Source organism: Cryptomeria japonica, chromosome 3, assembly GCF_030272615.1.
Source record: "Cryptomeria japonica chromosome 3, Sugi_1.0, whole genome shotgun sequence".
Taxonomy (NCBI): domain Eukaryota; kingdom Viridiplantae; phylum Streptophyta; class Pinopsida; order Cupressales; family Cupressaceae; genus Cryptomeria; species Cryptomeria japonica.
In genome coordinates this window covers 790,385,693-790,410,674 of record NC_081407.1, presented here as the reverse complement: position 1 = coordinate 790,410,674, position 24,982 = coordinate 790,385,693, and the positions used below count along the sequence as shown (strand labels likewise).

Here is a 24,982-nt window from a genome sequence, read left to right as displayed (position 1 = left end):
GTGTGTGTGCACGCGTGCATATACCGCAAGCTGTCTAAAATGAACATATATCCTATATATTCCATTTGAGAACAATTTATAACAGAGACTACTCTAAGAGTAGCATACATTGTATATTGGCTGGTGATTGGTGCAATACAGGTGTATATGTATGCATATATATTTGTGCATAGTCTTTTAGCCATCAGTAAAGGCCTCTTTTGGTGATTATGTAAATACTTAGATGTATAATCTGATGCATTTCCAGACTAAGTTTTACAAGAAAAAAACACCACATTGTAAGATGGAGGCCAAAATTCTCAACAATAAATAAAAGACAGCTCGTTGTAATTCAAGTTTTCTACAAAAATAGCTTGATCAACATTTTCCATACAATGTAAGATGGAGACTAAAATTCTCAACAATAAATAGAAGGCAGCTCAGTGTAATTCAAGTTTTCTACAAAAAATTGCTTGATCAAAATTTTCCATACATCAGATATTAATGCTATGTGTATGTGTGCACGTGTGCATATACCGCAAGCTATGTGTGTGTGTGTGTGCACCTGTGCATATACCGCAAGCTATCTAAAATGAACATATATCCTATACATTCCATTTGAGAACAATTTATAATAGAGACTACTCTAAGAGTAGCATACATTGTATATTGGCTAGTGATTGGTGCAATACAAGTGTATATTTGTGCATAGTCTTTTAGCCATCAGTAAAGGCCTCTTTTGGTGATTATGTAAATACTTAGATGTATAATCTGATGCATTTCCAGACTAAGTTTTACAAGAAAAAAACACCACATTGTAAGATGGAGGCCAAAATTCTCAACAATAAATAAAAGACAGCTCACTATAATTCAAGTTTTCTACAAAAATAGCTTGATCAACATTTTCCATACATTGTAAGATGAAGACTAAAATTCTCAACAATAAATAGAAGGCAGCTCAGTGTAATTCAAGTTTTCTACAAAAAATGGCTTGATCAAAATTTTCCATACATCAGATATTAGTGCTTGGAGAATAACATCTTGCTTTCCTTTGTGTATATATACATATGTATAGAAAAATATGTACACTTTGTTGTGGATTCTTCTTATGATTTATTAGATATTAGTGCTTGGAGAATAAAATCTTTCTTTCCTTTGTGTATATATACATATGTATAGAAAAATATGTACACTTTGTTGTGGATTCTTCTTACAATTTATTAGCGTAAAGTTGCAATTCTTTATCTCCATAACAAACAACCTGAGAATTGCCTGCCCAAAGGGAAAAATTTCCTATGTCTTGTCACCTCTTCAAGATTGCAATGTTCATTTTTGGCTTTCCCTCTTGCTTTCAACATACATGTTCAAGTCAAATAGTTTGAAGATTGTATTCCAACTATTGATTATCAAAGACCATTGCTACATTCTTTTGGGTGCCTCGGTTTATTGTATTTGCATGATGTTTCTTCCAACATTTTTAATAAATAAATACTATTCAGAATTCTGCTGCATTCCTTGTTCTACCTGGTAGGCATATACTTTTGGGAACTCCAACTGCATTTCAGCACTTGTTTCATTTTGGTTTTGTTACGGATTTGGTACCCATGTCATTCAATTTCGGAGGATTGTTATTTTGTTAATTTGAATTGGGTATGTTGGTTGGACTGAAGCTTTGGTTTGGGATCTCTATGTTTGACACATATCGAGAGGGTTCAAACTCATACACTTCAGAATTTCATACAATACAAATGAATGATTTAACAAACCATATATGCGTTCAGTCTTTTGAACCCTCCCCGGCTGCTTCATTAACAGACCATCTCCACGCTAAGGCAATACATATACATATATATATATATATATATATATATATATATATATATATATATATATATATATATATATATATATGTATGTATGTATGTATGTATGTATGTATGTATGTATGTATGTATGTATGTATGTATGTATGTATATATATATATGTATGTATGTGTGCATCTATATTGATATGTATGTATTTTCAAAGGTTTCCACATGTGCAATGTCTATATCATTTTTTTACTTGTGGTTGTATATGTATGTACAAATGTTGTCTTCTACATGTATGCATTCGTGTGTGTTGCTGATCCAAATTGGTATAGCCAAAACTTCTATTGTGCTTTTTTTGGGGGTGTTGTCTTCTCTTGTCCTCAAGTGTAATATGAATTGTGCTTGTCATTAAAATATGATTGCTTATGTTTATTGTTGTGACATAGACTTTCTATTTCACCGTACAAAGCCCCATTCCTCATCTCTAGAGAATAGTTTCCACAATGTCATCCACGACAGCCTCTCCTGATGCCTCAGAACAGCCTTCTGCAGAAACTTTGGTGAGCTTATTCATTCATATGTCTTCTCATATTCATCTTAACTACAATCATTATATCTCTATTTGTTCTTTTCTTTTGCGAAGCATTGTCATCCATCAATGTAAGTTCATATATCAACATATGTCACTGTTTCAAGTTTTTTTTTTAAAATCTGTTTATTTATTTATATATATATATATAAATAAATTGATAGAGGTGTTCTCAGCATTGTCCTTGCACATTTGCATGAGTGAATACATCAATCTATAGTCTGTCCATGCACACAAAACAAAAACTATAAAGAAATGCACACATAGATAGTAATACAAATTGGAAGCTCCAAAAAAAAAAAAGGTTGTCGTACCCATGCCTATGCATATGAATGTACATAACCTTGTGTATCTATTTGGTTTTCTTCTACTATCCTTGTAGGAAGTGCAACCACAAATACAATTGACCCCGCATGCAATCTTGTGCATCAACGCTGGGGATGATGTCCCCTCTCCAGTGCTTCAGCTTTTGTCTTTTGAAAAATTAACAGCTGAAGAAGATGATAGTGCCCGGTATAGGGTTGTTTTGTCTGATGCCACGCACATGCAATTGGCGATCCTCCCGCCTAAGTACAGTGATTTGCTGCTTTCAGAGACATTAAAGATAGGCTCTATCCTATCACTAACAGCTTATGCTTGTAGAAATATTTGGAACTCAAGGTAGGGCCCTCTATATGTTCTGATGGTTTCTCCTTGGCTTTTAAAATCTCCCTTTGCACACTATCCAGATTATTCAACCTCTTGCTTCCTTCGTTTTACAGGACTATAGTAATATTCAGCCTTGCTGTCAAATCTACAAATTCTCCATTGCTTGGAAAACCTAGATATCTGTTTAAAGAGCAAGAACAACAAATGTTGGGTCGGGACACACCTGCCACAACCAAACGTTCCCTTAAATTTGGAATACACCTCCCACCTGTGTAGCGCGAATATTCTATTAATATCAGCCCGATTAAAGCCTTGAACCCCTATCAAAATAATTGGACGATTAAGGGGCGTGTGACAAACAAGAGGAAGATGCATCAATATAGTACACCAAAGTCCACTGGCCAAGTGTTTAATTTTGATATGATAGATGATGAAGGCACTAAAATTAGAATAACTTGCTTTGGGGATGTAGTAGAAATGCATTATCATAGGGTTGAAGCAGGAACATATTATACTATATCAAAAGGTTGCATTAAAGAAGCTAACACAAAATGGAACAAGCTTAACAGTCATCTTGAGATAACTTTGGACAGCAATTCGGTATTGAAGCGTTGTGATGCTGTTGTTGATAGCCAAGGAAATAATTCACGTTTCACACCGATTAATGAAATTACATACTGCACCAACAACATTTTAGTTGATGTTATTGGTATTGTAGTTGCTGTTGGAGAACCCTCATTAATTCGCAGAAAAGATGGCAGCGAAGTAACAAAGAGAATTGTCAAAATAAATGATATCTCAACTTTTACTGTCGATGTTAACTTATGGGGAGCAACATGGCAAGGGGTGGGTGAAGATTTGAAGAACATGCATGCAACCCAAACAACTGTTGTCCTTGCAGTCAAAAATGCCCGGGTTGGTTATTTCAATGGAAAGGTTATTAACACAACCATTGCAACAACTATAGCTATAAACCCTTATATCCCTGAAACAGAGACACTTATATCAAGAGGAAAGATTCCAGATGACCTTTTAACACTGTCTTGTGTTGCTGGACAACTTAACTCACAATACAGCAGGATGACAATCACAGCTGTTTTAGAACGTACAAGTCTTCTCTCTGAAACAGTTGAAACTACTATCAGGGCTGCTGTGAGAATCATTAAAACTGATTCTTTTTGCTATCCAGCCTGCCCTTTGAAAATTAATGGCAAAGAGTGTAAAAATAAATGTGTCCAGCAAAATGATAATGTATCGTTTTGTTCAAGATGCCAAACTCATGTGCCAGAATGCAATTACAAATACTTATTGCAGATGAAGCTCCAAGATCATACAGGCACTCTTTGGGCTACTGCCTTTGATGAGGTTGGCACAAATTTGCTGCAAATATCTACCAAGGACCTTTACATGCTGCAGTACGATTTAACTACAAAGAGAACACCTCAGACTATTATCAAGGGTGTCCTTTTATCTAGCTTTGTTTTCACACTTTCTATTACAACAGACATGTACAATTCAAAGCCCAGGCTCAAAGCAACAGTTACCAAAGTCACGAATATCAATTTCCAAGCTGAATGTACTCTTCTTCTTGCAGAGATTGCTCGGATGAGCACAGCTACAGTGTTCTCGACTAATTAGATAGTGATAGTTTTCATCGGCCTTTTAACCTTTATAGAATAGATAGCTTGTTAGTAGTTTTTATTGGTAATCAGCAAATAGAACTGAATTATTGATGGTTGCGTATATCAGTGCTATCTAAACTCATGTTTTTTTGGGCTGCCCGAAACTTTTGGTTTTCGACATTGGTTTCGATCTAAAATTCTCCAATAGTTACTTCTACTTAAAGTTGTTTATGTTTGCTAGAATTATTCATCTTACCTAGTCAAACCAATTGTTGTTTTGATCTACAATGCTTCCATGCTTCTAAAATATATCGAATACAGTTTTGCTTCTTTGCATCTTTTCTTTTATATCCTTTTGTACCTTTTAATGTTATGCTGTTGTTGAACATCCATGTTTTCTAGATATTCTTGATTTCTATATCTGTATTTATACTATGCGATAAAAACATAATAAGAAAGAAACCATACATAATGGACATTCGTGCAAATATTGAAACAAAAACCAATAGCTTCAATCTATGTTGTTTTAACAAATTCCTTCGCCTCCAAATCATAATTTCTAAATTATGCTACTCCACCGCACTACATCTGTCCAATTGAAATTATAATCTGCAATGTCAATGACTTGTATGATGTTGTTTATGTTTACTATTATTAAATATTCAAAGCATTTAGTTGACCTGTCTCTTTTTTTTATTGTACTGTTTTCAATCCTTTTAGATATGTTCTAATGCTTGGTCCAACACACTTCTGCTTCTCATTATTGTTGAACTGTAAATTGAAATTACAATTTTGAGCATGCTTGCCAATTGACATACAGTTAAAACTTAGATTCACCACCCTTTTCCTCTTTTGAAAACAACAACTTTCATATACTTTCTTTGTATTCATTAGGTTTATGCAAATGTATGTTGCCTTATATGTTCTCTCAAGCATTTACTAGTATGCATAAACATTTACATCTCCATCTATGTATCACGATATACAAAGATACATATAAATTGCTATATACATTTACATATATTTCCATACACATACATGCATACATATGGTCCTGCACAGCTGCAAACTCGCATACATACAACCACATATGCACTTGTATACATGTACATGCAAAGGCAAACATTCACAACAGATATATATGCACATGCACAACCTTATATATCTTGAAAGTTGTGTATCTACATATATAAGTAAATCTGTGTGTAAATGATTATATGCATGGGTTTGTGCTCCTGTGTAGAAATACATACACATGTATGTGTATATCATAGAAATTGCTATATACATTTAAAAAAATGCATACACACACATGCATACATATAGTTTTAGATAGCTACAAACTTCCATGCATGGAATACATATGCATACATATGGTCCTGTCCAGCAACAAACTCCCATTAATACAACCACATATGCACATACATGCATGTACATAGAAAGGAAGGTAGTCACGGTGGATATATATGCACATGCTCAATGTTCTATATCTTGAAAGTTGCATGCCTGCATATTGTAAGTAGACTTGTGACTATCCATATTCTTTTATGTGCATGCATGTATCAATACATGTATAGTTATATGTATGGGTATGTTCTTAAATTTTGTGCAAAAGTATTTAACACATGCAATTCAAAGATTGCATCAAACACAAGTTTCAAACATTGTTTTTAATAGTTGTTTCTTACACAGTCAAAATCTAATATGCTCTATTCATTTAAATTGTCTAAAATATTAATGCAGACCACAACCCAAGATGCAATCTTAGGAAAGTGAAAAAGAGAGAACGAAATTTTTGCTATTATGCAAAACATAGAGAAGAAATCTCTAAAAAGTGTCGCCTAGAGCGAATGAACCACAAAATGTTTTTGCATGTGCCTGCACCATGCAAAACCCCACAGATGATAGATTCAGATTCACTTATTCTGGATCAGAACCTTCCTTTATCATGTGACCCAACCAACATTGTTTCGCAACAAATACAAGAACCTTCCTTGAACAGTTGCAAACTACAACAAAAACATGCAGCATAAAACATGCAACCTCTATACCATCAGGCAATATTGCAGACTACAACAACACATCAATGCACAACAAATTGTTTCTCTTCTATAGAGTACATTCAAACATTGCAATCCTTTTGTTGTCGCATTGATTCATTGTCCATGCTTCAAACATGTAGTATTTGTAAGGAAAGATATATTGGAATGGTAATACGCAAGAACCAACAGCATATTGTCTATTCCAGATGCTTTTTTGAAAGTGGTGTTCATCGTTTCTCTTTGGCAAATAACTTGGACCCAGGTGAGCAACCTGGTGCGTTAAAAAAACTTACCCAAGTAGAGGAGATGCTTATAGCTAGGGTTGCTCCTGTTTTGCAAGTCAGACATGCAAGAGGTGGCCAATACAAATACACTGGTCACACTATAAGTTTTCCCCAAGATATTTCAGAAATTGCAAAGCTTTTGCCACGAAAACCAAAAGACCTTGAAGTTCTTATTGTCCATCAAAGTAATATACAAGGCAAAAAATATGATTGTTATGTAAATAAATTCCATGTTATGGATGCATTGAGCTATAAAATTCAACATGACCAATACTATAATGACGTTGTCATAGACTTTGATGTTGTCAACTTGCTTCCTGATACTACAACAGATATATCAAATATGCTGCACTCTTTAGAAGAAGATACTGATGTGACAGCTATTCCACCAACAGAAGACCTTCTTGACGATTGCAATGAATATGATGCAGAAAGTTCATCATCTTTTATTCCAAAACTGCTTGCTCCAACCCGTGAACTAGATACAATTAAGAGAACCTTGCAGTTAGATGCTAATATTGATAATAATGTCCCTTGGCCTGAAATAAACTTGTCTCCGGTAAATGAATATAATACGATAGGCTTGTTAAGCATGGCATTCCCAACGCTTTTCCCATCTGGAGTTGCACTTCCACTTCAGCCACGTATCAAACATGTTCATTTACATGAATATGCTCTCCACTTAATGAGATATGTTGATCAAAGATTTGGACAGCATGTCAGATTTCGATATTATATTTACAATCTAATTATGAGATAGCGTGCGCAACAATCTGCAGCTATCTTCATTAGAACTAATTTGGGAGAGTCTGTCCCACCCACTATGCAAGCACTGCATGAACACTTGCAAAACATTCCTAATGATCTGTTGCCAAATCAATTGTTGCGATTTGGTGCAACACTTCGAGGCACTCATGCATATTGGAGTAAATCTAGAAAAGAGCTTACTGCAATGATCTTCCAATTGGGGACCCCAACATTGTTCTTTACATTGAGCTCGGCTAATACTAAATGGCCTGATTTGCATAGGCTTTTCTCTGGAAATGATGGCCAAAACACACAGTTTACAAGAAAACAACTTATAGACCATGTGATCTGCAATCCACATATAACAGCATTGTACCTTCACAATAGATTTACCATATTTCGTGAAGAAGTTATTCAAAAGTTGTTCCAAGAAAAAGATCATTGGTATAGGTATGAATGGCAGCATCGTGGCTTAGGACATATTCATGGCTTCTTATGGCTCCCTGGAGCGCCAAATATGGAAACCATTGATTAGATAGATGATAATGAGGTCCAAATGGCAAAAGCTTTCTTTGACAAATATGTTTTTGCTTGGAATCCTCGCAGCGCAGCAAACCACATGAATGCAATGCACTACACTGCATTGGATGACCCATGTCTAGCTGATACAAAAAAAATATTCTCCATAGACCTTGCATTGGATTACGACGCATTACTTAATACTTTACAGAGGCACACAAAATGCACAGAACATACATGCCTCAAGAAAAAAGGTCCCACACTTGAATGTTGTTACAAAGCTCCATGGGTTCTACAAGAGATGTCTACATTGACAATTGACAATGACAACAACCCATGCTATAAACCTGCAAGAAATGATGATCGTTTGAATATTCATAATCCTTGGATGCTTTCACTATGGAGAGCTAATATTGATTGTCAACCAGTCACTTCAAAAAAAGTTGTCCTCCAATACATTTCAAAGTATGCTTCCAAATCAGAAAACAAATCGCAATCCTATATTGAAATGCTGAAAATGATAGTGAATACAACTAAATCTGAAAATAGCATCTTACTAACATATCAGAAATTTATGATGGGCATAGTAGCAGACCGTGATATCAGTGCACAAGAAACTTGCCATATGTTATAGAAATTGCCTCTTGTAAGTTGTAGTCGACAGTTTGTCTCTCTAAATGTTGGCAGAAAAATACTGCACCGTGTTATAAAATCGAATAATGGAACTGACCTTTCCACAACTTATATCCATGCTTATATGCAGTGCCCTTTTGAATTAAGTGCAACAAGTATGTTACAATCAGCACAAGGGTTCTCATATAATTCTCAACGCAAAAAAACAAAATGGCAAATCAGGGATAAAAAGCAATTGTGACTGTATATCCTCAGTTTAGAGAACCTCCAGATGAAGATACCGATGAGTTTGAGGTTTTCTGTTGGTCTGAACTGCTACTGTACAAATTGTTTCGTGACATCCCAACTGAGATAGGAACTTCAAAAGAACAAATTATAACAAATTGGAAAAACTTTAAAAAGACTAATTACAACCGTCTTCACAGCCAACAAATTATAGATGATTGCAGCCCTCCAAATGAAGATGTCAGTGACAATAATGGTTCTCAAAATGAAGATGATACAAATCTATACGAGTGGGAATTACTGTCACGAATGGGAGCTACAAATAACTTTGCCCAGAATGATCTACAAATGCTAGGTCGTCGTGATTACGATATTAACTACTTGTGGGGTGCAACTGTTATGGAGGATCAATTAGATTGTACTGCTCTTCAATTCATAGCTGCAACCAAGCTACAATTCCAACACGCTAGCATGCAAATCTCAACTCAGGGCACACAAAAAATTCAGCTATCGCCTAAACAAAAAGTTGCACTTGACATTGTTCTACAACATCATAATAAACAATCTGCAACAGCACCTCTACGAATGATTGTTCAAGGCACTGCAGGCACTAGTAAATCATTTTTAATAGACTGCATTAGGAAATAATTGAACATATCTACAGCCATGAAGCAAAACCCATTGCTTGTTTTGGCACCAACAGGTGTTGCTGCTTTTAATATACAAGCGACAACAATCCATGCAGGGTTACACATTCCTATAACAGAAATGCATCCTTTGACAAGGCAGCCATTAATGACATTACAAGAACAGTTGAAACATATTAAATATATCCTGATAGATGAAATGAGCTTTTTAGGCCCAAAATTACTACTAAAAATAGATAGTTGTTTGCGCCAAGCATTCCCTGACAGTCAACATGAAAGCTTTGGTGGGGTGTCCATAATTCTTGTAGGTGATCTTGCTCAGCTCCCCCCTGTAATGGATAAACCTATATATGCATCTCACTCTACAGCCCTCAGTTTATGGCTCTCTTTTACTACTGTCGTAACATTGGACACTATTTTTCGGCAACAAGGTGCATCTATAAGACAGCAGCAATTCAGAACAGTCCTTCACAACATAAGAAATGCTCAAGCACTGCAACATGATTGGCAGTTTCTGATGTGCCAGACAAATGCAACATTAACTATTCAACAAAAGAAGGATTTCAACTCATCAATCCATTTATTTGCAACAAATGAATCTGCACGGTTGCATAACAGGAAAATGCTCAAAGAATTAAATTTGCCTGTCGCTCTAAGTTTAGCTAAAGTTGGCAAGCAAACAAATACTGAATATGACAACAATGAACAACTTCCATTAGAAGTATTGCTTTCTATAAATCAGCAAGTGATGTTAATAGCTAGCTTATGGATTGAAGTTGGCCTTGTCAATGGAGCTATTGGTCTCATCAAAAAAATTGTATATGAAAACAATACAAAGCCACCAGACTTGCCAAAATATGTGGTCGTGCAATTCAAGGATTATAATGGACCTCCATGGGATATAGCACATCCAAAAGACATACCCATTTTGCCAATAACACGAGGCAGGCGTACGTAAGTACCTTTGACAATGTCCTGGGCCATCACTATTCATAAATCTCAAGGACTTACATTAGACAAAGCTACAATAGACATAGGTAATACTGAAAAGCAAGGACTCACATTCATAGCTATTTCAAGAGTGAAGACAATTGATGGGATACGAATCGAACCACCATTCTCTTTTGAAAGGTATTCCAAACTGCAAAATAATGCTTATACAACCATTACAAAGAAAGAGGAAACTCATTTGCAGTTGCTCTCTACACAAACAAATATCTATTCAACTTAAAATCCTCTGGTCCAGAACCATCTTTGTTACATTCCTCTACTTTCAACAAGGTAATTACAGTTTTACATGGTCTTATCTCTTCAAAACATGTGCATTCTTAATCATCCCTGGTACTAATTCTTTTGACTTCACTGTTCATTTTAGATTGCATTCATTCTAAGACATCCTCCATGTTGCATTGAGCACTACACACAAGTGTTCGTATCTATATAGGCTGCAATGATTGTCTAAAGCTATATCAAGTATAACACAACTACAACACATTGCCTATTCACATCACTCACTACTCCGACATAAACAGCTATCTCAGGTATGATATGTAACTTTCATTGCTTCAAATATACTTTATTAACAAATTTTTATGCTCCAACATTACTTTATGTCACTTTTATCTAACTTGCCTCTTTCTAAGACAGTTACAATACATTGCCTGTCCACTTCACTCGTTGTCAATCAACCGTTCAATGCAGTTTTCTCCTACACAATGCAGGTATGCATACCTAACAAACATAAAAACTTTACATGTGATTCTTTTTATGTGGCCATGTAATTCTTTGAACACATATTCAATGTTCACTTCAACTTCTTTTCAGTTTCTCTATATACATTAATACCTAGTACAAAAAATACGGAGAAATATGCAAAAAAAAAACTACAAACCCTTTCCAATGGCTTTTGACAACATCAATTATTCACTGCTCGAGCATATACAACTATCACAGGTATAATATTTTACTTTTATTCCTTCAAATATACTTTGTTCATGATTTTCTATGCTCCAAAACTACTTTGACCCTGTTATTTGTCATTTGTTTTGAGGTTACTGAAACATATGTTTTTTAAATGTACCCTTGGTACATATTAAATCATAGATGACCAATTTCATGTTCTTGTTCTCACTTTTGAACTTATCATTGGTTGTAGCTGAAATGTGTTGTCAATATAAATTATACAAAGTTATACACAAAAAAATTAGTAATATGCTTATTTTGTTCTTTTGGTCTGCAAAACATGTCTTGCTCAACCCTCAATTTACTTTGTAACTCTTTTGACACTAAAATGAATATATTTCTAATCAATTTTAAACTTATACTAATCAAACATTTGTGATACAATCTAATTTGAAACATCGTCGTGGTTGTGCTGCTGCTCCAACATTATATATCTATGCAAACTTTAACAACTTTTATTAATGCCATTGTTAGAGGAACTGTGTATTATACCTGTGATAAGTTTTGTTACAAAAGTGTCTGTTACATTCAAAACTCACTGCTCCAACATAAACAACTATCTCAAGTATAATATTTACTTTTATTTCCTCGAATATACTCTGTTGACAATTATTTATACTCTAACATTACTTTATCTCAGTTTTATCTAACTTGCCTCTTTGTACACCAGCTACAATACATTGCCTCTCCACTGCACTCATTGTCAATCAACCGTTCAATGCACTTTTTTGTTACAAAATACAAGTATACATACCTATCAAACATACAAAATTTGCATTCTCTTTGTTTTATGCAACCATGTAATTCTTTCAAGGCATATTCAATACTCACTAGAAAATTTCTTTTCAGTTTTTCTATCTACATTAATTAATAATCATAGTTCTATTTGCCACACCACTTACAGTTGTTTTAGCACATGAGTTGTATATATGTTGAATTTGAGATACTGAACATATATCTTCTTTTTCTTGTAGAGATAGCTATTAACAGAAAACAACATACCCATGCTTCCATTCAGTACCAATTACACGCAAACCGTTTCAAGTCATTTCCAAATTCATACTTCATATGTTCTTTGCAACTTTACAAAATTAATCCTTCTAACGCCCCCCTCCTTCAATGCAGGCAAAATCTTTTGACCAACCAAACTAAATGAGTTTTTCTATTTCACCAATATCCTTTCATTTTGTTCCACATATTTTAGGTCGTATTTGTTTTACTTTCTTAAAATATTTTAAAATTGCTCATTATAGTTATCTACCACTTTTAGCATTCTTTATTCTAGTGTTTTATCTCCCCATTACAAATAGATTTAATTTTTGTTTTCCTTCAACATTTCCTTAATTCTGCACTGTTCCTATTTCGCCCTCTGCACTTTATTTTATCCCTTCCATTGACATTGTTCAGTTCTTCATCAAATTCAAAGGGCATTACATGGCGACATACAGTTTTAAAAGTCTCGTATTCTCCAGGCCTCTACACCTGTAAGTATAAAACTATCTCAGGTATAACACACTTGCAACACATTACCATCCACTTCACTCACTAACTACTTTGTCTTGCTTTAATCTTAGTTACCTCGTTATAACATAGCTACAACCTATTGCATGTCGACTTCAATCGTTGTCAATCAACCGTTCAATGCAGTTTCTTCCAGCACAATGCAGGTATACATACGTATCAAACATTCACAGTTTAGACATATAATTAAATTTTACTGTGAATTCCTTATTATATGTCTTTTACTTAATTTACTTGGATTCTTATTCTGTGCATTTCATTTTATAATATTCTATTTTTAAATATATTAGCTTGCATCTTCAGCACTAACATCTATATCCACTTTTTTTGCATGCCCTATATGTTGCTATACCAAAAAGCTCACAAACAGGATTGCTAATATATTCCATTGGTTACCTTGCACTTTCAAGCCTCAGCTCTCATGCATTGTAAGTTTTCCTTGCACCTTCTTTCCTCTTGCATCATTATTTCTCTTGTCTCGTTATGATACTATACTCCTCTTCTCATTGATTATCAATTGCCTATATTCTCATCCTTGTACAATTTGTTTTTCTGTCACTGAAATACACAAAATAGGTGCTTTCCATTTCACACGGCTGCAAACTTCACTGGCCACCTCCGTCAACATGATACTTTTACAGTAAACACTCTTATTTTCAACTCTATTGCTTACACCTTTTTAATTATCATTACATTTCAAAACACTTTGTCTGCAACATGTACTTCATCCATCTATATCACAAACCTATGACTGTGTTGTCCTTACAAAATTTGCAGGCAACAAAAAAACAACTTCAAGATGTCTTGAAACTTCACTGCATTCCAGATTTATCGCACTAATTATGTCAGTTACAAATTCCAATTAAATATTTTACATTGCTCTCATTTTCTCTCTTGTTATCTTTCCCATTTCACTCAAACAATTAATTGCTTTCCAATTCCTTTCCTCCATTTTAAATGCTAGCATTAATTTATTTTCGCTTCTCACTGCAGGAACAATTGTCCTTGGCAAATTTTCTTAATGCAGGCTCCACAATAATTCTTTCCTGCATTCCATTCTTCCTACGCATTTTCTAAGGTCCCTCTTTTCTATTTTTTGCTATTTTTCCACCACCTAATCTCTACAGTTAGCATTTCTTACAGCTCCATGTTTTTTGCACCTTTTCATATAAAACACTCTTCTCTATAGGATTGCATGTCATACACACTACAATAATTACAAATTGCCTCTTAGAATTCTATGAAGGTTGTTGTACTTGACAGGGATGACATTACTCGCCATGATGTGAAAAATGTATGTTGTCTTTTGCCCTTTCTTGTCAGATATTACTTGTTACTCCAATTTTCGCATGTCAAATGTTTTTGGTATTTATTAAATTTTTTTATAGATTATAGTATTATAGTATCAAGTAGAAGTAACACTTGAAAGATTTCTATGTTACAAGTTTTAAAACTCCTTCTACAGTGCAGTTTTAATCTATATTTATTCTATTTTGGCAGGTCATCTATTCACTTTCTAGTTCTGAACAAGAGGTGAGAAAAAAATTTAACTCGTCATTCATTTTAATTTTTGTGCTCACTTTTGTTGATCCATGTATTATGGGTTATACACAAATCTGCAATTTTGATGGGTGTACGTTCAACAAATAACAGTTTTCACAAAGACCTCTAGACATTTCAACAAATAAATAATTTCACTTGAGAGAAAGTTTTATTTCATGATCCCAGACCTTTTTTTTTTTTTTTTGGGGGGGGGGGGAAACACCACACGACTCAAAAGCATACCTATAACTATGCACTAAGGTGATGGTGATAAAAACATCAAAGTGCTCTTCTATAAAAAAACACTGCTAAGATTTGAACCTTTAACATTTGGAGTAAGAGCGAAACACCTTGGTTGTTTGGTCTAAGGCTCTACCTTGTGAACAAAAACTAGCTCTAAGGTAAAATCTAACCATAAAATGCATTTTTCTCACAAAGATGCCACATATCCAATAGATTTGAAGATCAATGTATGTAAACTAAACCCCCCTGCCACCTCACAAAGGCCATCTGCTCAAAAAGATGCCATGCATGATGCATATAGATTTAGACAATGGGCATCAATCATTATCTGAAATTAAAGAAGACCAAAATACCACACCAAAATTATTAAATTCTGATGAAATTTATTAGTACAACGACCTGCTTTTGCCATTGGAGGAGCTTCAAACCCTCAATCCTGAACTCTGTCAAGGTTGTCGCAGTTGAAATACATTTGTCAGAGATTTATTTTGGCCCAAATGGGTTTTAAGATCAAATCTCAAATTTAAAAATAACTAACCAGTGCTTTGGCAATATCTGTTTAAAAATTCTGCCTCCAAACTTTCTGTCCAAGTTGCAACTCATTCTTTTGAATGGCATGCAATCACCAAAATGGGATCAAAAACACAAACACAAATTACAAAACAAAACATGTTGATCACAAAATCTTGAAAAATAAACCACAAAGAAAAAGCCCATGACTCTGTTACCATGTTGGAAATTGTAATACTTTGGTGATTTATGCATGCATTTGAATGTATTTATGCAAACAAATCCACCATGTGTTTATTTTCATAACGTGAAACAAATTAACAGACATGTTTAGCATGCAAGCATTATATGGATTTTTACCATAGTATAGTAGTTAAATTTACCACATTCTGAAATATGCAGGCTTTAAAACTGAGCAAGGGTTGTAATTTAAACAAAATTGATTGTGTTAGTTTCATGTTGTTGCTCATCAAGAAGTAAGTTGTTCTAATTTTGGTTTAAACCTTCCATATTTGGTTGACCATAACTTTTGCTATTGCTGACAAATGTAGTTGGTTGCTTTCCTTGTAGTGCAACTTACTTGGACATAAGCCATTACATATCTTACGGCTTTCAGCAGCTCTCTAAATATTTGATTCTTTAAGAAATGTTTTTTAGCATGTAAGAACAGGTTGTTCTGGTACATGAAGGTGTTGATAATCATCTGGTCATTAACATTCAATTTGTTTTAGAGGAGTTGTTTAAATCTGGACTCAACCAACGACTATTTAGAATTATTAAGGTTGTGGCACTCACTTTTTTTTAGTTTTGTTTCTCTTCCATTCTTTCTACATTTAATTCATCTATATCACTAACTTCACTTGGTATGGCCTTTAACTTGGTATAATCTTTAACTTGGTATAGTCTTTTAACTGTATATATGAACGTATGGTCTTTATCTTGATATGGTCTTTTAACTACAAAAAGAGACCATCAACTTCACACAAGTCACTGTTATGCTTCGCTGAACTGCACTGTGTTTAACAGCTGGACCCAATGAATGGCCATAATATGTAAAAGAAAGGCATATAAAGCTTTCTCTTTTAAATCTTGTTTCCTTTTCAAGCTGCAAATTTAATACAAGTTTACCTATGTTCTTAAGATTGATGTGCTCAATTTCATAGATTGTTGAAGCTTTTTCTATTTGGGTGAGCATGTTGTATAATTTATGAAATTTTAGCTCGTGCAAAAAAACCTTCCCCAATGTTGTTCAATTTTAGTTGTGCTCTCAATTTATTGGGTTCAATTTGAGCAATAATTAACCATTAAGTTATAAACCTTATTAAATTTAAAAAATTTGGTGCTTTCTCCTCACCGTTTCTCAAATTTCTCATTAAATTTTTATTATTTTGTATACATTCTTATTAATTGTTCTACAATGCATTTTCAAGCAATTTTATTATTTTGTATACATTCTTATTACTTGTTCTACAATGCATTTTCAAGCAATTTTGGTCAAACACGGGTAAAATAAATTTAACAAATTGGACTTTCCAAAGGCTTCTTTAATATTGACAGCTAAATTTGATTTACCGTAGTGTGAAAATTTCTACGGATGTTTCTGCTTCAAGTCCGATTCATTTACCACTTTCCAGTCCTCCAATTTTAAAGTTCTGATATTCTTCTCTTTCATTGACAAATATTGCTGCTTTTTATCCTTCCTTGTTATTTTCAGTGAATAGCTATCCAATCGAAATTTTCATTCAATTGGCAAAAGCCGTTTATTTTTGCATGATGTAATGTTTCAGAGCTGTTTGGCTCTTTCAATTTCTGCTCTTCCAATGGTTTTGCTCAGCAAGGATGGTTTCAATTACATTGTAATTATTTTTAGCTGGCCAATTTAGCAAACCGTTGCCTATCGGCTTCCCGTTGTGCGCACAATAGCGTGCAACTGCTAGTAAATATATATTTGACACTAAACAATATATAAAACCCAAGATAAGGACCCTTACACTTGTGTATCAGGTTGTATGTCTTATGCGGGTGTTATGCTCCTTGGGCCATGTGGACAAAAGTCAACAATTCGTGTAACACAAACCATTAAAAATAGTGAACGCTTGAACTCCATTGAAATACATCCAGGAAGCACGCGAATCCAGAAACATGCTGCCATTTATCCACAAAGACGACAAAAGTCTAGATGGCAAACCAATTATTTAATTAAATATATTTCACAGGCACCTTCTTCCGATTTGCCTGCCATTATATTAAAGCAACTAGTCTTAATAATAATAATACTTGAACTCCTCGCCAACCCTATAAATTCTCCACAACCCATGCCCAAACGCATCAAAAGAGAGAAAAAGAACATCGAAACAGGCCTCAGAAACAAGATAAGCTGCAGTTTATTAACTGCAAAAATGGAGATGAAGAGCACAATATACGCCAGTCTCTTGCTCGCTCTTTTCCTTGCAGTTTTATTACAAGTCTGTCGGCATTGTAGTTTCTTCTTTTGCAGTGATTTTTTCCTGTTTGCAACTAATTTTTTTACAGCATTAACTGATTTGTTTCTGTGACTGTAATGCACACAGACTGCAACAACAGGTGCAGCGGACAGCGTAGCCCCCTCACCTGCCCCAGTGGGTCCCCCGCCAGTATTGACAGATAAAGGTAGGTTTATCTATTTATGAATCATGGAGTTTGATTGGAAATGTTAAGAGGTGAATTTACATATTTTTTGATGGAAAAAAATTATAATGATGATAATGATATCGTTGTTATTATTGTATATATTCTTTTTTTTTCAATGATAGATCATAGAATGGGATCTTAGAATCTAAAAAATGATAGAAACGTAACTATGAACAATAATATCATAAAATGCAGAAATTATATGACTACAATTGTTGTTATTGTTTCTTTTGGCAGACTGTGATGATAAATGCAAGGTGAGGTGCGAGAATGTTCAAGCTCGGCCAGACCGGTGCAAGAAATACTGCAAGGATTGTTGCAAGTATTGCAACTGTGTTCCAAGTGGGCATTATGGTCATAAGGATGAGTGTGCTTGTTACAGAGACAGAATGAACACTAAGGGCGGACCCAAGTGCCCATGACAGACACTCTTTCTCTCTATTATTTCTTTTGGTTTGTTGTCAGTGTTGCCTTAGTGGAGTGCTTCTCGGTATAATAAACATGGGTCTGTTGTTAATGCTAATTCTATGTATTGTCTGTCACCACACAGATATTTGGAGGCTTTTCTGGATCTGGTTTGCATTTTTTTTTCTTCACAGCTAGCCTAATTTAGTTTACCGATAAGTTGGTGACTACGTGGGCCATGCCATGTTTGTTTGACAGTGCTCTGTACTCCCATGTTGATGGTGAGTGCAGTGCTCTTAATTAAAGAATTTTCATCGAAAGTTGATATCTGTTCATTTATGTTTACTGTTATTCGTCCCTGTTTAGGCTCGAAGTGCATTGATCTGTACTTTTTTCTTTCTTCAGATATTATTGTTTATTGTTTATGAAGAATTTAATCAATTACAAATTTGTATGATTTATTAATTTTAAAGTTTATGAAAATGTAACTTTGTTAATTTTAAATAAATAATTTCAATTGCTATTAGTCAGATTTCTTAGTCAGATTTCATGAAATTTGATTATAGTTTTACCGAGACCTAAAAGAAAATATGTTTTTTATAGTTATATCAAAGTGTCTTTTATATAAATATTTAAGAATTTGACAAATTGTGAATATCATATTCTCTTCTATCAAACTTTAGGATGGATTGATTCAAAACTAAAGATATAGATGACAAACAAGTGTATGATTGCTCCTAAAAGGATGATGCAATGCTATTGTAATTCTTTTTGCCCACTTGCAAGTCAAATTTAAATATACTCAATAGATTACTAGATAAATCCTAGATGTTGTATTTGAATTAATAGTTATTCTTTAATATCATGGAATTTGAAATATCCACACTTTAATTGACTCATGATAGTCATTGGAAATAGACTTGGAATTAGACCCAATTTTAAAGCTCAAGGTTTAGATTTATGAGCACAAGAATGATTTGTATCCAATTTGTACTAGCATGATCTAAGGTGCATACAAATAGTAATGGGGTTGACAATCAACTTATGAGAATGAATCATAATCAAATCATAATCAAATTACATTATTTGCCAACTTTCATGCAAAATAGTTCATCTTATATACTAAATTTCATACATTAAAAATAACCTAGTTGTCATGGAGCCCATTAGCAACTTGTCCAAAACAAAATTATTTTAATACAATGGACTACAAATCAAGATCCCCGATCAATTTTTTCAATAGTTTATCAAATTGTGCAAAACCTTATTTTTCCTTTCAATCAATGTTTTAAGAGCATATTTCATGGTTGATTAGTTCATTCAATATCATATAAACAAAAAGGTTTGTCTCAATATATGCACTTTTTGTTGGTGTTGGAAATAAGCCACACCCGGAAAGACGATGGACTAGTCCAAGAGGGGCTAGTAGCTCAATGGTAGAACACTCCAGCATCGTATGGAAGGTCCTAGGTTCGAGTCCTAGCCAGTCCATGTCTCAATATGGTATCAGAGCCAGGTCCATGCTAGGAGCCCCAAGCACACGAGAGGTGTGGCTTAAGGGGGGGTGTTGGTGTTGGAAATAAGCCACACCCAAACCGATGATGGACTGGTCCGAGAGGGGCCAATAGCTCAGTGGTAGAACATGTAATGCCCCGCTAGGAACCCCAAAGGAAAACCCAAACAAGGGTGAAACAATTTTATTTTTTTTAAGTATAAACATCATAAGTGCATTTACACAACATGCACGATAACACAAGCGGAAGACTTACATCAAAATTCCTTAAGGGTTACTAACAAAGAATTAACTTCAAGAATAAATTCCACAAAATCATAAATCCACATATGCGTCATTAACTCAATGATCACAAGAAGCCATAAGCAAATAAAGATTCATCATAGAAAGATTGAAAGGATACAATATAATTTCCACCTCAATAAGCATTTACTAATATCATCAAGGAAACTGATAAAAACATCCCAACATAGGATTACATTGCTCTTCCAATACATAGCTTCTCAATAAACATATAAGGATAGATCTCATCTAGTTACAAGGTTACATAAGATCAATGATACAATGACCACAAGGGTCTCCAAATAACAATATTCTTCAAGCAAGAGATGAAGCATGAGTCGTGAACCACAAGAACATCTGCGAAGCCAATCCTCGCATGAAGGTACAAATCCGAACACCTGATGGGAAGTGGTACTACCACCTGACCATGTAATTCCCAAATGGAATCACCCCACCGTGCTAGGAGATAGCTGAGGACCCTCAAACAAGCATAAGCATGACATGGTCGACAAAACAATATGACTCCATGACAGCACAAAGAGACTCCAAAAGAATCCAGGTGACTCAACATCACAAACACACAAGTGAACCAAATGAGAGAGTGTCATCGCATAGCTTAAGATGGATACCATGGTATAGCCTCCATAGGTCCCGGCTCACTGTCCTGGTAACCTCTCCCAAACCTCTGGTTCCAACTAAGTCTCATGTGGACCCTACCAGCCTTTCATGAAGACGAGGTGGTTGGTTTGCCATTCCAGGCCTTCTCGCAACATTATGAGCCTTGTACTAGCACTCACCTATGTACGAGGTACAATTATCTTTTTAATGTTATGATACTACCCACCTAATCAATTCATTAGATTACCAGTTATTATCTGACTTTTGTTGGGTCGTAATGCCTACCACTTTGGGCGCAACCCCCAAGCGAAAGCCACTCTCTCAAAGGACACTAAACAAACATGGTCACTATCCAAGGACCCTATGGCGAAGCAGACACCCATAACACCACTATTAGAAACAAGTGATCAAACAAGGACATACTGACTCTTGGCTAACCATAAGGCAAAGACACTACATGGTTAAGACAATGAAGCCAACATATATATCTTGGTCAAAGGAACCAAATACGCCTCCATAGGACGACTGAACCACAGACCAAGCAACACATAATACACTTGCAACATCATTGATTGAAAAGAAATAAAATAAGACATTCTTTCAATAGTCACATAATTCAATTTTCAAGTCAATATTCCATCAAGAATGAAATCCACATTAAACATTCAACCGGTTATAACATGAATTCCTAACAGGCATTTAAATCATTTCCAAAATATATCCAAATCTACCAATTTGAATCTCTAATTCATGCCTTGATTTCCATTGATAAATTTATTAACCATATAATAAAAATCACATGAAAAATCACCATTTATACTTAACATAAGACAACCACATCAACATATTTACTTAATAAAATTTAAATTAATTTTAAAACACATACCGCTAAGGCACATGGTCAAGCAGTGGCAAAAGCCAACCCACAATAGTGCTGCTACCAAGGCAACAGACACTACCTGCCGGTAGTGCCGCTACCACCGATAACAACCCTACCGATCGGTAGCGCTGCTACCACTGGTAACAGCTGAAGAGGGGGAAAAGGATTAGAAAGTCAAATGATCAAAACATAATGAAATAAACATGAAAATGCTAAAAACATCAAGAGACCATTTTGCCTTGCTATTTTACCTTCTCCTTCGGATTGAGCTTGATGAAGTGAAGGCGCCCCTTGATGATGCTCCACTTGATATGCTCCTTGCTTGATTTTGGATGTGGAATGCTCTCCTTTGTGCTCAAAGAGGTTGATTGAAGGATTTGGTAGGATTGGATTTGAATGATGGATTAAGGATTTGATAGATTGGAGGGAGGATTAGAAGAGGATGAGAGAAGAGATAGGCAGCATGACAATGCATGAGAAGTGGATGATTTGTGAGGATAATAAGCTCCAATTTATAGATTGGAGGAGGTCAATGGAGGGCCAAGATTGATTTGATTATGAAAGGTTCAGACTGATTTTAGATAGAAGGCATGGATCAAGGGTGCCTTGGGAAAATAAACAGGAATATAAAATTCATTTGGAAAAAGGGGGGAGAAATTTGAATTTCAAACTTGAGGAATTAAAAATTCCAAAATAAGGATGCATTGAGGGATTCAAAGAAATTTGAATTTCTTTGAGAGACTCAATGTTGATGTGACATGAGTGGGAATTAAAAATTGGAGAATAATGATAAACATGATTATGAGAGATTCAAGAAGGATTAATTAGGTTGAGTGGGATTAGGAAAAAGTGATTTGTAGGAATCACATGACTAGGTTAATTAATTAAAATTAATTAACTAAGTGGGGTTTAGAGGAAATAATTGTTGAGAGGACTTTAGATGAATAGGGGAATAATTAATTTATTTGATAAATTAATTATTGGACTATAGTGATAGGATTAATTAAATTAGATTTAATTGATTCTGAGAGGAATAAGGATAACACAATTAAGGTCAATTAATTATGTTGATAGGCTTAAATTAATTAAATATTAATTTTAGGTGCCTACAACAGCCAGTACCGATCGGTAGCAGTACTGTCGATCGATAGTGCCGCTACCGCTAGTAGTAGTTGCTACCAACCGGTAGCACTGCCACCAATCGGTAGCAGTCCTACCAATCGGTAATGCTGCTACCTACGGGTAGCAGACACTACCGACTCACGTGATGAGACAAGCCCATCACGGGAGCAGTAAAGTCTACGAACAAATCAAAACACATGCCTCCAAGGCATTCTAAAACCAAAAGATCACAAAATCAATAACCACAAATAACATTCCATTTCCAAAATTATTTCACAGGCACACACATACAGTGCCAATTTCCAAAATCTCAAGGAAAAGTTACCAACAAGGTAGATGGTGAAATAGACACACTGGAAAGAATGGCTAGCAAATCCTTGACAGTAAGAAGCGAGGATGCACCCAGCAAACCCAATCTAAAATTCTTTCTTTCCAAAGAAGAGGTAAATCCAGAAGTTGTTTGTTATGAACAAATAACACACAGCAAAGAAGAAATGAGCAATTCCTTTCCTGAAAGCAACCATATGCTAATAGCATCACAAAATCAACTCTATCAGGCAATCTTTCTTCCATTTCAACATTCTAAAGAGAATCTACGGGCAGATTTCATTTTCCATTCACACAAGAATAAAATTGAAATATACATAGTCAAATCAAAACATCAAAATAGATTATCCAACCTAAAGCAAAGGCAAGCAAGGAAATGAAGGAACACCAGTCTTACAACCCAGGTCAAATCTCCAGCTCTTCCAAGAACATTTCCAGAATTTTCTCTCCAAAAATTCTCTTCTTCTCCTGTTGTGAATCTACAGAATGGATGCCCAAAATCTCTTTTAACCTAAGCTTCTAGGTTAAAGTTATTTCATCCAATCGGGTTTAAATATTTTAAAACTAAAAAGGCAATCAGATTTATTTCTTTCCCAGAAATAATAATTCTTTCCAATGATTAAATTTAAAAGGCCAAATGGAAAAATAGAAAGGAAAGCTTTTATTTATTCTTTTTTCCATAAATACTTCCTTCAACAAAAGCATTTAACCTTTTTTTAAATGGCTAGGCAATTTATTTATTTCACAAAATATCAATGCAACATTACACAATACATTAAGTCATTTAACCATTTAATCAAGCAATCATTAATTTAAATAAATGAATAATCACAGAGCATAATAATCAACTAATTACACCAACATGAGATAGCATCATCCATTTAAATAAATGGAAACATGCAAAACCAAGAAAGATCAAATGACGACTCTCAAATGACCAAACCAAGGCACCATGACTCGCATAACAGCCAGACGGGGAAACACAACCGACTGACAACACTCACACGAGTGTAAATGCGGGTCAAGATGGGGTACAACAACTATCTCCTCCACTCCCATCGGATATATAAGGCATGCTTAGACCTGTGAAACCAGGTGGAGTCAATACCCCATACCTACCCGGTACTAGTACCTGCAATGTCCTGCACCAAAGAACCACACAAGCATATAGACCAATATATATATATATATAGACATGGCACACACACCGATGAAGGAGAATCGTGATGTTCCCTGTCTCACCGGAGTGAGTGAAGGAAAATCATCCCCTCACATCCCAATACACTTGCAAACACGCAACATATAAATAACGCATCGCAATATAAGGGAAAAGTGTCAGTCCATGATAAAGATCCATAAAATAACATTATCCATAAGCACTGAGATACTGCATAAACTCATACACCATAAATTCAGATAAAGCATGAAATAACATCGTATAATATCTGAATCAATATACAATAATGTTCCAAAGAATAGTCACTGAAGTAACTCAAAACATACAAAAGAGGTTGATCGAGGAGGGGTACTACATCACTCCAACAGCGTATGGAAGGTCCTAGGTTCGAGTCCTAGCTAATCCATGTCTCAACACTTTTGTTCAAGTTTATTGTTGAATTTTTATTGGTAATCACTTTTCC

The 24,982-nt window shown here is 34.8% G+C and overlaps 2 protein-coding genes across 2 annotated transcripts; both read left to right on the top strand.

Moving 5' to 3' along the window:
• Positions 1-3,505: 3,505 nt before the first annotated feature.
• On the top strand, positions 3,506-4,666 carry LOC131069550 (replication protein A 70 kDa DNA-binding subunit A-like). The gene has a single exon (XM_058005050.1). The coding sequence runs from the start codon at positions 3,506-3,508 to the stop codon at positions 4,664-4,666; it is 1,161 nt and encodes a 386-aa protein (XP_057861033.1).
• Positions 4,667-9,766: 5,100 nt separating this feature from the next.
• On the top strand, positions 9,767-10,705 carry LOC131069551 (uncharacterized). The gene has a single exon (XM_058005051.2). The coding sequence runs from the start codon at positions 9,767-9,769 to the stop codon at positions 10,703-10,705; it is 939 nt and encodes a 312-aa protein (XP_057861034.1).
• Positions 10,706-24,982: the final 14,277 nt, after the last annotated feature.

Excerpts from the sequence above, each read along its gene's own strand:
- LOC131069551 (XM_058005051.2), top strand. The coding sequence starts at position 9,767 with ATGAAGCAAAACCCATTGCTTGTTTTGGCACCAACAGGTGTTGCTGCT.
- LOC131069550 (XM_058005050.1), top strand. The coding sequence starts at position 3,506 with ATGCATTATCATAGGGTTGAAGCAGGAACATATTATACTATATCAAAA.